This window comes from Myxine glutinosa, chromosome 9 (assembly GCF_964187855.1).
Source record: "Myxine glutinosa chromosome 9, kmMyxGlut1.1, whole genome shotgun sequence".
NCBI classification, from domain to species: Eukaryota; Metazoa; Chordata; class Myxini; order Myxiniformes; family Myxinidae; genus Myxine; species Myxine glutinosa.
Genome location: NC_136269.1, coordinates 15784236 through 15800658, shown reverse-complemented (window position 1 = coordinate 15800658; position 16423 = coordinate 15784236). Strand labels below are relative to the sequence as shown.

Genomic DNA, 16423 nt, shown 5'->3' with positions numbered 1-16423 from the left:
CAACTTTATTTTATGATTGGAACAAAATAAAATTTGGGACAGATCAATAATCCAACATCTTTTTTAAAATAGTTGGGCGTTTGATGCACCCTATTGGCCGCCTCAGCTTCTTCATCACCTTCCCCTTCATCGTCATCCATGTCTTCTCTATGTTGTTCCCTGTCTTCAAACTCTTCTCTCTGTCTGTCCTGTGCCTCCACAAACTTCTTCGCTTTCCTCTTTTTCACTTTACTCCCTTGTGGTGGCATCTTGAAATCTGCAAATAAATCCTAATGTATGCAGAGCCGCGCCTTATATACACGATTGTCGTGCGGACCCCGTAACATTTGTGAATACTGCTGCCGCAGCCCGCAAAGCCGTACGATTTGTAAAAATCCCATTTACAGACCGCAGAACCGTGCGGCAGCAGCATCATATGTGACTAAGGCTTGAACAGGTTACCCGGCGCCATTCGGCAAATTGGCCATCCAATCAACGACCACATTCTTTCCCCCTCCGCATGGTTTTTATGATCACATGTTTGCTGATGTCGTGTAGGTATTTTCTTGTCCATACATGCTCACGCAAAAAAAACATGTGCATGACACCAGCGAAATACTATTGGCCGCTTCCATAACGACGGCCAATGCGGCCAATAGAACAACACTAATTTTTGTCACGTGGTGCCATTTCAACCAATCGGCTTGCAAGAATCTTTTTATGCGGGATATAATACACTCTATTCGTGCTGGGCTATTCAACGTGCCTGGTTCAACTTTACAGCCTGGCCTGGCCAGCACAGACATTGGGCAAGGTATGAACAGTCAGTGTTAGCGCTGGTGTTCGTCTTTCAACATTTTGGCGTGTTGATTTCGTTATTCAAAAAAGCTTCACGTCCGGTCGGCTTCAAAGAAAAAGTGTCAGTATTCCGTTGAATACATCAAGTATGGATTCATTCCATCTCCGACGAACAAACAATTACCGATGTGTTTGTTGTGTGGTATCACGCTGTCCAATGAAGCAATGAAACCATCTCGACTGAGCGAGCACTTGAGTAAAAAGGACAGTGATAAGGCTCGCGCAGAGGTCAGCTATTTCCAATCGCTGAAAGAGAAATTTGAGAAGTCATCCACGGTAACGACGATGTTCAAAGCCAGCCAAGAGCTCATGGATACAGGACTGGAAGCGTCGTATAAGCTGTCATTGCTCATCGCCAGATCTGGAAAACCGTATTCAATCGGCAAACAGTTGATCAAACCAGCTGTTGGGGAAGTGATAAAAACCGTTATGGGCCAGGATCCGAATCCAGTTCTCTCGTCGATTGCGCTCAGCAATGATTCCATGGCCAGGCGGATTGATGAAATATCATCAGATGTAGAAGATAAGCTGTGTAGTGAGCTGAGAAGCACACACTTCGCCATCCAGCTGGATGAGTCCACTTTGTGTGACAGTGAAGCTCTGTTACTCTGCGACGTTCGCTTCATCCGTGATCAGGAAATGGTGGAAGAAATGTTGTTTGCCCGCTCTCTCCAGACCGATACAAAGGGTTCTTCCATCTTCCAAACATTGGAGATGTACTTTCCTGATCAAAACATACCGATGGAGAACATTCTCGCTTGCGCGACGGACGGGGCACCAGCGATGGTTGGCCGCCAGCGTGGTTTTATTGCGCTTCTGAAGAACCAGGTACCGTCCGTGTTCGCCATTCACTGTGTCGTGCACCGCCAGCATCTTGCAGCAAAAGCTCTCAGCACCAGACTTCATACATCACTCCAAACAGTAATCAAAGCAGTGAATAAAATCAAGGTGTCGTCTCTGCATGATCGGCTGTTTCGTCAGCTTTGCCAGGAGAACGATGAGGCATTCGAGTGGCTCCTGTTGCATACCGAAGTTCGATGGTTGTCCAAAGGCACTTGTTTGACCCGTTTCCATGCACTCTTCTCAACAGTGGTCAAGTTTCTGCTGGAAATTGATACGGAGCTATCGGAGAAAGTGAATGCGATCGAGCATGATGTGGCTTACCTCACGGACATATTCAGTATGCTGAATGATGTCAACAAACAACTCCAGGGTGACCATATGACGCTGATTAAAGCAAAGAAAGTGATTGGCGCGTTTGTAACCAAGGCGACTATGCACAGGGAAACCCTCGGCCGCAGAGATATGTACCACTTTCCCCGGTTGGCAAAGGAAACTGCCGTTTCTGATGAAGAGCTGCTCGTTTATTGCAATCATCTTGAGAAGATTCGTGGAGATATGGAGCAGCCATATGGATATGGATGACGGCCATCATTCATGTGCACGTATACGCATCAGGTGTATGTATATACAGGGCGTATCAAAAAAAAGGTAATCCGAATTCAAGGGGTTAATATGCAAAGGTTATTTAGTTCGACAATTTACATGTGGTTTACCAATTATGAGGAGATCCTCAGCTTGCCATCGATACCTTTCATGCATCATTGCTGTCACACATGACCGAGTACATGTTCATTGAAAATGACAAGTTCAAATTGCATTTTTACAAGTTTGGCTTATCGGTGCAAGACAGTTTTAAATGGACGCATTACTTGTCGACTGCCAAGTTGATCATGTAAAATTGTGAAGCTGGTCTGGTAATCGTTGGTTGCATCATCCTTTGTTTAAGATAGGTATTTAAAATGGGCCTACAGTGTATGGGTTTATAGATAGTCTGATTCATTGAAAAGATGGTTCAACTTACGACTGAACAGCGGACCTTCGTGGTTACAACCTTTCACGAAACTGGAAGTTTACAGCGAACTTGTGATGCGGAACGTTTCCCAGAACGGGAGCCTCCAGCAGTCAAAACCATCTGGGCGAATGTTAGAAAATACCAACCCGGTAGCAAAACCTTGGTAAGGGCCTAGAAATGAAATTTCGTTCCGCGGAATGGGTGCGAGGTGAAATTTCAGCTGATGCTAACTGTTGGTACACCAAACATCGGAGAAAAAGTTATCCGTCCAACTCTTGCCCATTAAGGGTATGGAGGCCCTTACAGATATAGTAGTTTATCCCTTTCGACAAAATACCTTCAAAAATAAAACATCTTTACTGCGGTGTAGGGAGCTATTATGCCCCTCCCCCTTTGTTATTATGCTGCTTTACCAATTACCAAGTATAACCAATTATATGTTCTGTTTTCCTTATTACTGAACTCTTTATAATACTTAAGTTCTTTCTTGTGCTTTGAGGATGTGTAATATCCTAATAAGGAGTTCTTTCCTGTGTGCTCTTAGCCTGTGTGGGCACAATCTTTCAGTTCTCCTCAGCTGGCCTTGGCTACAGTTCTTATCTCTTCATGACTTTTCCAATATCCTGAATGTTGACACTTTTATGAGTATTCATGAGTATTCACCCTCCCTTTGTTCTTTCTCAACCAAAGTTCTATACAGAAAGTTGTAAACAGGTTGCCACAGATGGCTGACCATCTCCTTATCTGAGTTAACCTATGAGTGGCCTTGATGAGCTTCCTCTAACTAACTGAACAACAGGATGGGACTATGGTGGGGGGACCGATGAGCCCATTCTGGGACCAATGAGCCCATTCTATCTCTGTATCTTGTGAGCTAACCCCACCCCTGATATTCCTTATATAAAGCAAGGTTTAATTGATTTAATTCAGAGCATCTTGTTGTACTGTTGGTCATTCCTTGTGAGTTTCAATGCAACTTTGCTGTCCTCAAGCTTGAGTACTCGAGTTCCAATAAATATATCCGTTGCTCCTTTCTTCTGAGTCCCAAGTCCTAAGTCTCATTTCCGACAACTGGTGGCAGCGGTGTCGATCAGTCTGTGCAGTCCGGGACGCGGTCCCAGGCAAGTGAGTGGTGAGACCAGCTAGCAATTGATCCGGGTCAGGTGAGCTGTGGGTTTTCTTTTGTTTTTTCCTTTATAGCATGGGGGTCAGTCCAAATTGTAACCCACTCTCTTGCTCGGATGCCGTTTGTTCCGTTCCCTGCTCGAACCTGATCCACGAACCTAAATTTAAATACGGACCGCTTGGGTCCCGGAGCAACTGACTGTTTATGGACTCGTCAGGGTAACGTTACGTAAGGGGGGTGCCCACGTTGGGCGCCCGAGGTTAAGGGGTAATAGATCTCTGGGTTGTGAGGGTAAGGATAAGGGCGGTGTCCCGATCCGAGGCCTACCCGGGAGACGTCGGAATTATAAGTAAGATTAGAAGTATTATAAGGGCGTAGGACGCCAGGAGAGTACAGTAAGGGTAGGTTAGAAGGCCGTACTTCGCGAGGCGGGCGAACCTCACGGGTACAAGGCTACGGGTCTCTCAGAGTTAGGTAGAAGGCCGTACTTCGCGAGGCGGGCGAACCTCACGGGTACACAAGGCTACGAGCCTTTCAGAGTTAGGTAGAGCGCGAGGCGGACGAACCTCACGAGTACAAGGCTACGTCGGTAAACTAAATTTTCCTAGGATGGGGAACTGGATGGGTAATAAGACTGTAAAGGCAGGTGAACCTCTTAGAAATACCCCAGCATTTTTCATGTTTCGGAGGTATGGCTATGATGCTGCGAGACCAGGGAAGTCATGGGTTGCGCTGACTAAGGATCTAGGTGAACCGTGGCCCAAAGGAGGGTCTTTTGCGCTGGAAAAATTGGACGTGTTGTATGGGGCATTAGAAAAGTTAGAACAGGACACGAAACACTTCCCACCTGACTATTGGAAAGTCTTTGGTTGATGGAAGGAAGAAGCGATGAAGTGACAGGCAAGATCGAAACAGGCCAGCCTGGCCGGTGAGGTATTAAAACTCAAGGGCCTGAGGAAACAGGTGAATAAAATGCAGGATGAAGCGGTTAAGGAAATAGAGAGGCAGGCTAACGAGTGACTGATGCCGCTCGTTGAAAGTCAAGTCCCCGTGGGAGGGTCAGGCAGATACCAAACCCCTACCCTCCCAGCCCTGAGCTCTGTCCCGGGGTTCCAGGCAACACCACCCTCCCTGCCCCACCCTTTTCACCCCAACTCACCCTTTCCACCCCGGTCTAAGAATCCCCTTTCTTTTGAATGATTGAGACATAAGGCGTTGTACACGACCCACTCAGGTCGTTGTGCTGTGAATTTTTGCGACTGTTCACACTGCTGAATGTGCGCAGTGGTTTGAAATGCGAGCTGGCTTGTCAGTCACGTGGTATGGAGAATGTATAGGGAAACGCATGATTTAAAATGCGTTGCCTAGGTTGGCAGGGGAGTGGCTGTTGGAGGTGCATGGTTGGAGTCGATCCGGTGTTCGCGCGACGTCTGAGAGACTCATTGGTATATGAATGAATGAATAAATGTATATATGGATGTCTGTCATTGAAGTATGTATTTGTGTCCATTGTGTGTGCCATGTGTCATTGACGCATGAAAGGGTTTCTTGTATGCAATGTCGATTGGTATTGGCTACTTGTGCGGTATGTATGGATGTGTGAGGTGTATTAGGCATGAATGACGTGGGAAAATAGTAAAGAAAATCTTGCTGAAATTAAACTATTGTGAGTTTTAAAAGGTTGCATAGAAAGCTTAGAAATAGTTAAGGGGGCGTAGAAACACTTACTCGGATATTTTCTCCAACCTGACGGTGTTGGAGAGTAGGTTGGAGGTTTTTGTATTTCTCCTGTGGCCTGTGATCCGACTGACAAGGTCCCAATGTATGATGTCATGGAGGAAAGACGTGTCTGCCTGTTTGTCTGATCGTAAGTCTGTGGTGTGATTTCACGGAGGGCCAAGGTTTAATCCAGTAAATGGGAGTTTTATGTTGTGGCAAGTGTGCGAGGGGGCACATCGGAGCACGCGAGTGGGGGTATTTGCGGGAGTGCACACCCGTGGTGAGTGTTACAGGGAAAGACATATGGGAACTTTTTATTTTCAATAAACAGACTAGGTTATTTTCTTGTTTATTTGTTTATTTACGAAAAATAAATAAATAACAGGGGGAGGTAGGTTAATGGTGGTTTGTTATTGTGAAGCTGCACATGGCTTGACAGGACATGGGAGCCAATGAGCTGTGTAATGAGAAAGATTAAAATTATGTCATGGTGTGAAATGCCGTAGAGGTGTGAAATACACACCTTTGGCCTGGAGGGGAGTTCTTTTGGTAACTTACTTCCATGATTTACGTTCCATTGGAAGGGGAATAGGAAAATATGGGAATAATATGGAACAAATCGACAAGACAAATTGGGGTACAAACTCACCATGGAAGGAGAATGGAGGTTATAGTTTCATTGTTGTGTCTGTCTGGCTGTCTAGCAGGCCATGGAGTTATATTTCTGAAACATGGATTTCGACAGTAAAGACAGGTGTGTACCCTGAGAAAATTGTGGGTTGTGGAGTGGGCACTTTTGATGGGCAATGGGGGACAGATGTTGTGTGCAACAAAGGTAAATAGATTGGATTTTGGCAAGGTTGAGTGAGATATGTGGTTGGATGGGGTGTGAAGGCGAGTTATGGCAGCTCCAGGGAGCACTCCTGGTGTTGGGTCTCATATAATTATGGTTAAAGTACATGTGCAGACAGGTGTGCTTCGGTTTGTATTACTGGCAGAGAAAAGACAACAAAGTGGCAAAGGTTACAGTTCCACAGAAGGAGAGCGAACAAGGAAAGTGGCTGGGCTGTTGATAAAACCGCTGGGTTTTACGTTGATTTAAGTTGTTGTGGATTTATGTTCAATTTTAATTTAAATTCCTATAGTCTAGTGCATATGGGACGGGGAAAATGGGAGATGACGTCAGTGTGCTCCGAGTATTGTAGTGATGGGGGAGCGCAATAATATAAGGGGTGACTGCAAAGCGCATGTTTCAGAAGGGAGTAGTTAGATCAAATGACGCTGTGTGTGTGTGTAGAAGAGTATTGTCTATTGAGCAGAGTATTGTGAGTGGGGGTGAGTGCATTGTATTGAATGAAGAAGCCTGGAGTCAGTGTGTGGGCACAGGTGTGCAAACCCAGGTGTATGGAGAATGGTTGTGTGAAATAACTTGTATGGAATGGATGGCTCGCTCGCTGACAGCTACAATCCATGTGGATTGTGACCGACGCTAACATTTCTATGAATGTATAAATGGAAAATAGTTATTTAAATAGATATTGTGTCATGACACAAAGGGTTGAACGTGCGATTCCAGGAATGAGCAAGTATTTTTGATATAAGCTGATGTTTCAAGTGACGATTTGAAATGTTGGAAGCTTAGATCAATCTTAAAGATACAAGCTTTTCATCTGTGAGCCGGAAGTCGACCATTTGTTTAATTTTAGATACTATACCTAATATTTACATGTAAATGCATGACTGGTCTGGATTTGGACTGCTCTGTGAGTTTTTGGGAAAACGGTATGTGTAGCTGGATTAAGTTTGAGTGGTTGTTTCATATACTCTGGGTACATGTGACTTAAAGGACGAATTGGACTTGCTGTGAACAGTGTAGATGCAAGAAGAGATAGACAGGGACACAATGAGCTGCTAGGTGAGCCATTGAGGTGGATTGGATGTTTTGTTGTTGTTTTTGGAAGTTCGTTGTTGCATTGCCAAAGGTTTCTGTGTAGTGTGGTATCTGTTGAAAGTGGATCACCTGTTGTCTTGTGTGGCGTGAGCAGGGATGTATGTAACTTCCTGGGTTCAGGAAAATAACTTCAGTTGCAATTTGGTTTAAATTAAAGGTTAACGTTAGCTGGAAATTGGACAAAGTCAAAAGTTTGACCAAAACCAAAAGTGGTGGTTGGACCAAAAGTCCAAAGTGGAAATTGTCAAAAGTGCTTTAAAAAGCTACGTCCAATTTCATTTTGCCATTTGTAGAAGAAAATTCACTGCATTTAACATGCGTTTCCTTTAAACGGGCTTGGTCGGGCCAGCGTACATTTCAGCCAAAGTCTTATCTGGTTCACTCCCACACCAGGCCCGACTCGTGCTGCGACCTTGGTTGAACTGTCGGTTTAATTTGCACAGGAAATGAAATAAGGGGATTATAATGGAAGAAAGTGAACATTTGTGGATCTGAGGACAAGCTGGTTTGAATGTGTACCTGGGGTTTTCTGTGTGTCACAGTGTCTGTGTCTGTCTGTCTGTCACACTGGACTCTTGGATGGGTTTTCATGAGACGAATTTCAGACAAAACCCTCTTTGTTATTTCAGAATTGATCTGCACCCCACCTCACTGTGAAATGGACAGGTTGTGTGTGTGTCTCAGAGGTTTATGGACAACGGGGAGTGGCTGGTGCGAAGGGAGTGGTTGGGAAAGATGGACCCCCTTCACGAATACCCGTGGATAGTAGTTTAAAATAGGTAGAGGGTACAGGTAAATTGTGGTGGATATGGGCTGTGGTGCGCGTGGTAGAATTGGAAGGGCTACTCCAAAGCATTTTGCTTCCCCGCGCTATTGCGGTGATAAATGTCGCGGCCATCAAAGGGCGGACACTGACGTTGTTCGGGGCAATGCAAGGGCGGACGAGACGGCAGGAAAAGCCGCCAACCAAAGGATGGACAGGTACGATAGTAAAGTAGATATTGACCGCCTTGGCAATAGTCCTTGGAATCGTGGTTTGTTGTGTACTAATCGAGGCTTTAGTCCTTGCGTGTGTGAGAAAGTTTACCACAGGATGGACACTGAAGACGACACCAGAAAAGGCCATGGTGATGACCGACAAGCTGACCGTGGGTCCAGATGACACACCAGCCGTCGACGCAACTGCAGATCGCGGATCCTGGAACGACGACCCGAACGAGTCACTGGGCTGCGACAATGAGATCTCCGCTTCCGAAGATTGTTCTTCCATTGTTGATATTACTGATAATAATGTCGATTACACATTTGCAGACCTTGAAGCATTTCAGGCTGCCAGAAGGCCGATTCCTCTGGGCCCCAACGCGTCGCATGCAGACGTCAACGAGTTCCTAAAGGACTCCTCTCATTTCTTCTCGATGTGTACGGCTATGACTGTTGCTGACCGCCGACGCCGCAAGCCTACGCCACCTGAGAATAATGTTACTGATGATGTTACTAATGATGATGTGGGCCACTTGCAAGGGTCCCCGGCTGATGTTTATGTCTCAATGCAGGCTTTGCCTCTTTATGTTTCACGAGCCCACCTTTATGTCTCACAAGCTCACAGTGAGTCAAACGTCACTGACCCAGTCCGGGATTTGGACCCAACTGCACACCCAAGCCTGGATGGTGAGGAACTCAACATTGGAGATACTCTGAGTTCCGAATCTGATTGTTTTGGAGATACGCCCGTGAATAACAGCGCTGCAAGCAGCATCGCCTCGGACGATCTCGACTTTGACCCAAAGGAAGTTGCTCTCCCTCCTTTGGACCGTTTTGCATTGTTTTATGGCCATAGGTTTGAGCCACCTGATACTGACGATGTTGTGTCTTCCCCAGATCACCAGCATGTAAGAGACCTCATGAACATGAATATCGATTGAGCGCTGACGATTTCCAAGGATTTCTCCTGGGGAAGCCTGGGCGAGCTCCAGTCGGGGAGGAGTCCGGCCGCACCTCTGTGGACCAAGGGTGGGTCAGGAGATCTCCCTGGGTGTGGACCCCGGTGGAACCAGAGGTCTTCGTTGGGGATTTGACACGCTATTCGATCTTCATGTCTCTACGGTCTCACCTCATACACCCATCTACACCCGACTTACATCATACATCCACTAACACCCACTTGCACCCAGACGCCCACGGATCTTCCTGCTGAGTGCGCTGTGCGGTACGGGGTACGAGACATGCTCACTGGGAGGCATCCGTGTGGTATGTTTAGTGAATCTTTTACACTGTCTGTTTTGCCTCACTTGGAGGTTTTTCCTTTATGCCATTTGTTCACCCTGCTTCTACGGCCTTACAGTGCATACTCACATACAGACGCGAATCATCCTACTGGGTACTGTGTGGTGCTTTGCGTGCGGGACATGCTCACCGGCTGCCTTCGCGTGATATGTTGAATGGCTTTTCTGATTTGATTCATTTCTGCTTTGTTTTGAAATAAAGGCCTTTGATTGGCTCATAGATAACTTTGTATCTTAGATCCAAAAGGGCGGTATGTAGGGAGCTATTATGCCCCTCCCCCTTTGTTATTATGCTGCTTTACCAATTACCAAGTATAACCAATTATATGTTCTGTTTTCCTTATTACTGAACTCTTTATAATACTTAAGTTCTTTCTTGTGCTTTGAGGATGTGTAATATCCTAATAAGGAGTTCTTTCCTGTGTGCTCTTAGCCTGTGTGGGCACAATCTTTCAGTTCTCCTCAGCTGGCCTTGGCTACAGTTCTTATCTCTTCATGACTTTTCCAATATCCTGAATGTTGACACTTTTATGAGTATTCATGAGTATTCACCCTCCCTTTGTTCTTTCTCAACCAAAGTTCTATACAGAAAGTTGTAAACAGGTTGCCACAGATGGCTGACCATCTCCTTATCTGAGTTAACCTATGAGTGGCCTTGATGAGCTTCCTCTAACTAACTGAACAACAGGATGGGACTATGGTGGGGGGACCGATGAGCCCATTCTGGGACCAATGAGCCCATTCTATCTCTCAACAAACAACTCCAGGGTGACCATATGACGCTGATTAAAGCAAAGAAAGTGATTGGCGCGTTTGTAACCAAGGCGACTATGCACAGGGAAACCCTCGGCCGCAGAGATATGTACCACTTTCCCCGGTTGGCAAAGGAAACTGCCGTTTCTGATGAAGAGCTGCTCGTTTATTGCAATCATCTTGAGAAGATTCGTGGAGATATGGAGCAGCCATATGGATATGGATGACGGCCATCATTCATGTGCACGTATACGCATCAGGTGTATGTATATACAGGGCGTATCAAAAAAAAGGTAATCCGAATTCAAGGGGTTAATATGCAAAGGTTATTTAGTTCGACAATTTACATGTGGTTTACCAATTATGAGGAGATCCTCAGCTTGCCATCGATACCTTTCATGCATCATTGCTGTCACACATGACCGAGTACATGTTCATTGAAAATGACAAGTTCAAATTGCATTTTTACAAGTTTGGCTTATCGGTGCAAGACAGTTTTAAATGGACGCATTACTTGTCGACTGCCAAGTTGATCATGTAAAATTGTGAAGCTGGTCTGGTAATCGTTGGTTGCATCATCCTTTGTTTAAGATAGGTATTTAAAATGGGCCTACAGTGTATGGGTTTATAGATAGTCTGATTCATTGAAAAGATGGTTCAACTTACGACTGAACAGCGGACCTTCGTGGTTACAACCTTTCACGAAACTGGAAGTTTACAGCGAACTTGTGATGCGGAACGTTTCCCAGAACGGGAGCCTCCAGCAGTCAAAACCATCTGGGCGAATGTTAGAAAATACCAACCCGGTAGCAAAACCTTGGTAAGGGCCTAGAAATGAAATTTCGTTCCGCGGAATGGGTGCGAGGTGAAATTTCAGCTGATGCTAACTGTTGGTACACCAAACATCGGAGAAAAAGTTATCCGTCCAACTCTTGCCCATTAAGGGTATGGAGGCCCTTACAGATATAGTAGTTTATCCCTTTCGACAAAATACCTTCAAAAATAAAACATCTTTACTGCGGCATTTATACGATTATATGAGGACTATAAACGTGCCGCCAGCAGCCGGGGGATGTGAAAAGGCCCTTCTGATCATCCGGTGTTGAATTTCCAACCCCAGTGGCGTAGCGAGGGGGGGCATGGTGCCATGCCCCCCCCCCTCGGCAATCTCAGGCAATCTAACTTTCAAAATTTTTCCGGGGGTGTCCATGGGGCCATCCCCCCTCAGGGCCATGAAATTTTTCAAAAATAACAAGAAACTATTCAGGCTTAGCTGCAACTTCAGCAACGGGCGCAATATGGCCACAGATCGCATCTCAGGCAATCTAGCTTTCAAAATTTGCCCGGGGATGACCCCCTCTTGGGTAAATGAAGATTTTAAAAAAAACGTCCGGTCATTGGTCCCCCCCCCCCCCCCCCCCTCGTGTAAATCCCTCATATAATTTTATAATCTGCTAAAACCATTTTGTGTACACTGCTTAATTTTGATTGGCAAAAGGGTTGATATGCGATAAGCGGATACACTGTACGTTGGGCTTGGGCGGTTCACTGAAGATAAATTGATCCTCCTGAACACTCTTGAGGTTGGTAACTCACCCACGAAGTGAACAACCACGGAATGAAATGGATGGTCATGGAGCGAGCATTGCTCAAGATCCTTGAGGTGAATTAGGGAAAACAGTAGGCCGTGCTGACAGTCAGAGCTATTCACAGCATGTTTATTAGTACCGTACCGTACTTACAAAAACGTTTCTCAAACAATACAGGTAAAAAACAATATAGAGTGAACAACGGAGAAACCTTAAAAACACCGTAAATCACAACCATATATGGGCATTGGGCATCAGATTTCAACAGCTCAAATATTGAAATGCTCATGGTCGTTTTCTATGTTGCTGTCATCACTCCCGGACCCATTTTCGAATGCATTTTCCGTCGTCGTATTGGTACCGTTGTCACACTCTTGGCACAAACACATGTCTGTGCATGAAAGGCCCGAATTTAGGCATGAACAGCAACCAGACGTACATTTAGTTTTCTTACAGGAACATGCCACCGCTTCCAGTACTGATTTAGGAGCGGGTGCGCGAGTCATCCACACAATCCCCAAATCCTCTCCGTCAACCACCCAGCCATGCTCTTGTGGGGAGGGGGCCTGCATCAATGGGACGAAGGAACTCCGATGTATACAGGATTGGTAGGCAGCTCTCAGTGAATGTTGATGTAGGGCATCTTTAGTCGGCGGAAGAGTCGCTTCGTTTGGCGATGAGGACAGACAGAAGAGTTTATACCTCGCTTCATAGAGGTCCGACGTTGAGAATTGACTGGTATACAAGGCCACAACAAACTTCTGTAACACCGATTCGGTTTCCTCAGACAAGAAAAACGATGAGCCCAGCTCTGTGAAAGCTGTTTGAAAATCTGCACTGTCGCACAACATGGTGAAAGGACGACGTTTTCCTTTCCCTTTGAATGAGCTGACCGAGTCGCAGCCAGTGAAAACGTGTAAACCAATCAGACCGTCACACACAGACTCGCCCAATGTAGCCCTCACGGTTCCAATATCGAGTACCCTTGTGTTCTTGTGGCCTGTAGAAAACAATAACCGTGTCTGACTGTCCTTCCACAAGCTGATCGCTATGATGGCTACATCACTGTCAGGACTGTGTATCACGACACTGTCGTGGCTCTGACTTGCATGTTTCGCATGAAGCAACAGTGTGGTATCAGCCTCTTCATGGTCACAGAACAGCTCTGATACGACACGGACATCAGGTGACTGAGTCGCCTGCACGGACACACTGAGCTCATGACATTCCTGACCGTGGGTGACGAAAAGAGAGTAGTCCTGATTACAATGAGGCAGGGGGTGAGATTGCCAGGTCTCAAACAAGAATTTGAACAAGGCCTCTTTGTTTCTGCCATCCCCAATGAATTTTTTCCACTGTGATGGTACCTTCTGAGAACTGCCATAGAGGTGGAAGAAATTTGTCCCGGTCTCGCTGTACCGACGAGAGCGCTCGGCGTTTTTGATGGAGATTTTCGGGTACCAATCACAAATGAAGTCGGCCCGAGTGGACTTGAATCTCCTCATCAGCTGGACGATGACACCGACCACAAGGTTTGCTAAATCACCAAAAGTATCAGGAATGCTTCTAAGGCCGTGTATCAAACCCATGGCGTCGATCATGAGGGCTGATCCACTTGAACAGGAAACGGCCAGTCCCTCAACCTTCTTCTCAATGCTATCCAGTAGCGCAGACTTCGCGGTTTTAGCTAAACTCCCATCACATGTAGACAAGGGTAAGGAAATGGGACTAAGTGAATAGGACAAAATACCTCTCAAGTCAAGCTGACGGGTTTGAGCGATGATGAGAAACCTCGCCCAGCAGTTTGTAATCCGACCGCAAGGCCGTGAGACCTTTGCTCCCACCTTTAGGAGGCCTCCTCAAGTCAGCAAACGTCTCCAGATTTTGGGTTTTGATTGGTGAGTAGAAGTCCTTCGTGTTCTCGATTACACGAGAAGACACTAATTCCTGCAGGAGGGACTCACCCACATCATGAGCTAAGAGAAGATCATGTTTCACCTCATCTGTAGCAACACAACCAGAACTTATGCTGACAAGGTTCGGATTCGGATCAAATGGGTTGACCATAGATTCGACAGTACGAATCACATCATCAATGCGACAGTTATCTCTTTCAGTGCGACACTTGTCAAGATCCTTTCGCACACGACAGTCAACAGAGACACCGGCCACGGTTTGACACTTGGTGCTAATAGCGGCTCGTTCGTTCCGAGACATTGTCCAGCGTTCAACAGCACCGTGGTGAAGGGTGAAATTCCGGATCCCTCCTTTAGTTTTACATTCCCCATTGACGGTCTGTTCAATGGCCTGATCACCAGCGATTGACGTGAAGCCGTGATCACCCTGCCGCTGGACTGTCCACTGCCCAGGCTGTTTGATCTCCTCGTAACATTGCGTATGAGAGCGAGGTAAGGCCATCATTTCAACGTAGTACACAGTCGCATATCTCGCGTAATTGATGCGATCGTATGCATGGAACCAAGGCAATAACAATCACTCCATGGTCAGATGCGCTTCCCAGTCAGACTCCCGGGTCGCTCTGATGTAGAACAACAAGTTCCTCACCATCTGGGTATACGACAACCAAAATGCAAAGGTAGGATACATTCTGGATTGTTCTTGGGTCCATTCGTCGAACTTCGCCACGGCAGCTGTGAAGCTCGATTGACGAGCATCAGAGTTACCGACTGAAAGATCTTCGAAAACAATAAGAATTTCACTTAACTCTCCGTGTGGTAACGAATCAAGAAATTTCTGCATCATCAGACGACTGAGAGCTTCATAGCAGAGCTTGTGTGTCCAAATGGCTCGATTGTAATGATGTCCCGATAGAACACCATTGATGGACCCTTCCGCAACAATCTGGGACTCGATCATGACATCTCTGAGGTCCCCGGTGTGCGTCGTTCCGGATAAAAACGTACTCCGCAGTGCGAAGTGCTGGGGGGACGTGGGGTTGGGGGCAGCCGTGGTGGGACGTGGGCACGGGGGCAAATCTCCTGGCGGCCTCCTGGAGGACAGAGCGTTGGCGAACCGCAGACCAGGGGCCGGTGGCGTCAGCGATGAACTCAAGCCGTGGGAATTTGATGATGTCACCAGACCAACAAATTGTTCCACCTGCTGGAATGAGAAAGGAAAGTGTCTCACAAGAATGCTTGAAGGGATTGGATGGAGGATGGTTTCCTTGTGGAAGGCAAGAATTAGACTGATAAGGTGGTGATGAAAGGGTTCCCGCACCTGGACCGTTCAGGCCTTCAGGATGTGAATGAGGCCCTCCAGTTTACGACAGCTGGTTACCCATCATCACCGAATGGTGAACCTCGTGGGCAACTGGAATGATTTATTTCATCTGTATAATGAACATTGTCTGTCACATGTATGCTTATTCGTCTCCCCATTAATGTGTACACCTCACAGTCTGATTTTCCACTTGCCAAAACAAATAAATAATATAACCTCTAACTTTATCAAATATCTTGTGCAAAGTAATCCAAAACATTTTACTTCCTCATGGTAGCTGCCCTTGGCAGCATTCCATTGTCGATATGCGTGACGAGTCTTCAGGTCATGCATGAATCCTCCTCCAAGGTGAGGTGTTGCTTCTTTGACCCAAAGATATTGAGGGAAGTACTCATTTGGGAAAGCTTTTCGAGCTTCGATGTCGAAGTCTGAAGTGGGAAACAGGTGGCAATCAAGGTCACACGTATATATATATATGATGTCATTACGGTGTAAACACCTGCTCACTTTGAGAGTGGCAGGAAAAGTGGCAGAAAACATCCAATCATCTTTGGGGTAAATAGATTACAGACGATCGATGGTCGGGTCTCAAGAACATTGGGTGTGTGTTCATTTACCAAGTATCTTGTGGAGAGATCGCCAAGTGGTTTAAACATTCGAGCAAGAACTCCATTCAAAACCGGTAAGGAACGGCTGGCTTGGCAAGCGCTAGATAGCTGCTTGGTAAATGAGCACACCTCCAGCCCTTATGGGGTATATAGATTAGAGTAGATCTTCGCTCAGTTCTGTAAGTAAAACTTACCTCATGGATGTCGGGCTTGCTCCAAATTTCTTTGTTTAATGTTATAAACACCATCAGCGACTGTTTAAAAAGCTAATCATACGTGTTTGTGGTTTATAATATTTTACAAGCCCGGCTAAGCCGCTGTTAGACTTCCGGTCTTGTTTATGGAAAAAAGCGTGACCGACACAGAAGAAGCACACAAACAACAACAACAACAACAGCTATAATGTATTATAAAACAACATTTTTTCCGTTTCACTTCATTTTACATCCTCAATGAGATTCAC

The 16423-nt window shown here is 46.0% G+C and overlaps 1 protein-coding gene across 1 annotated transcript; it reads left to right on the top strand.

The window, feature by feature from the left end:
- Window positions 1-272: 272 nt before the first annotated feature.
- Window positions 273-12513, top strand: LOC144893707 (protein FAM200C-like). The gene is made up of 3 exons (XM_078785074.1): window positions 273-308; window positions 868-1894; window positions 12371-12513. Exons 1-3 carry the CDS (start codon window positions 273-275, stop codon window positions 12511-12513), a joined length of 1206 nt encoding a protein of 401 aa, XP_078641200.1.
- The last annotated feature ends 3910 nt before the right edge of the window (window positions 12514-16423 follow it).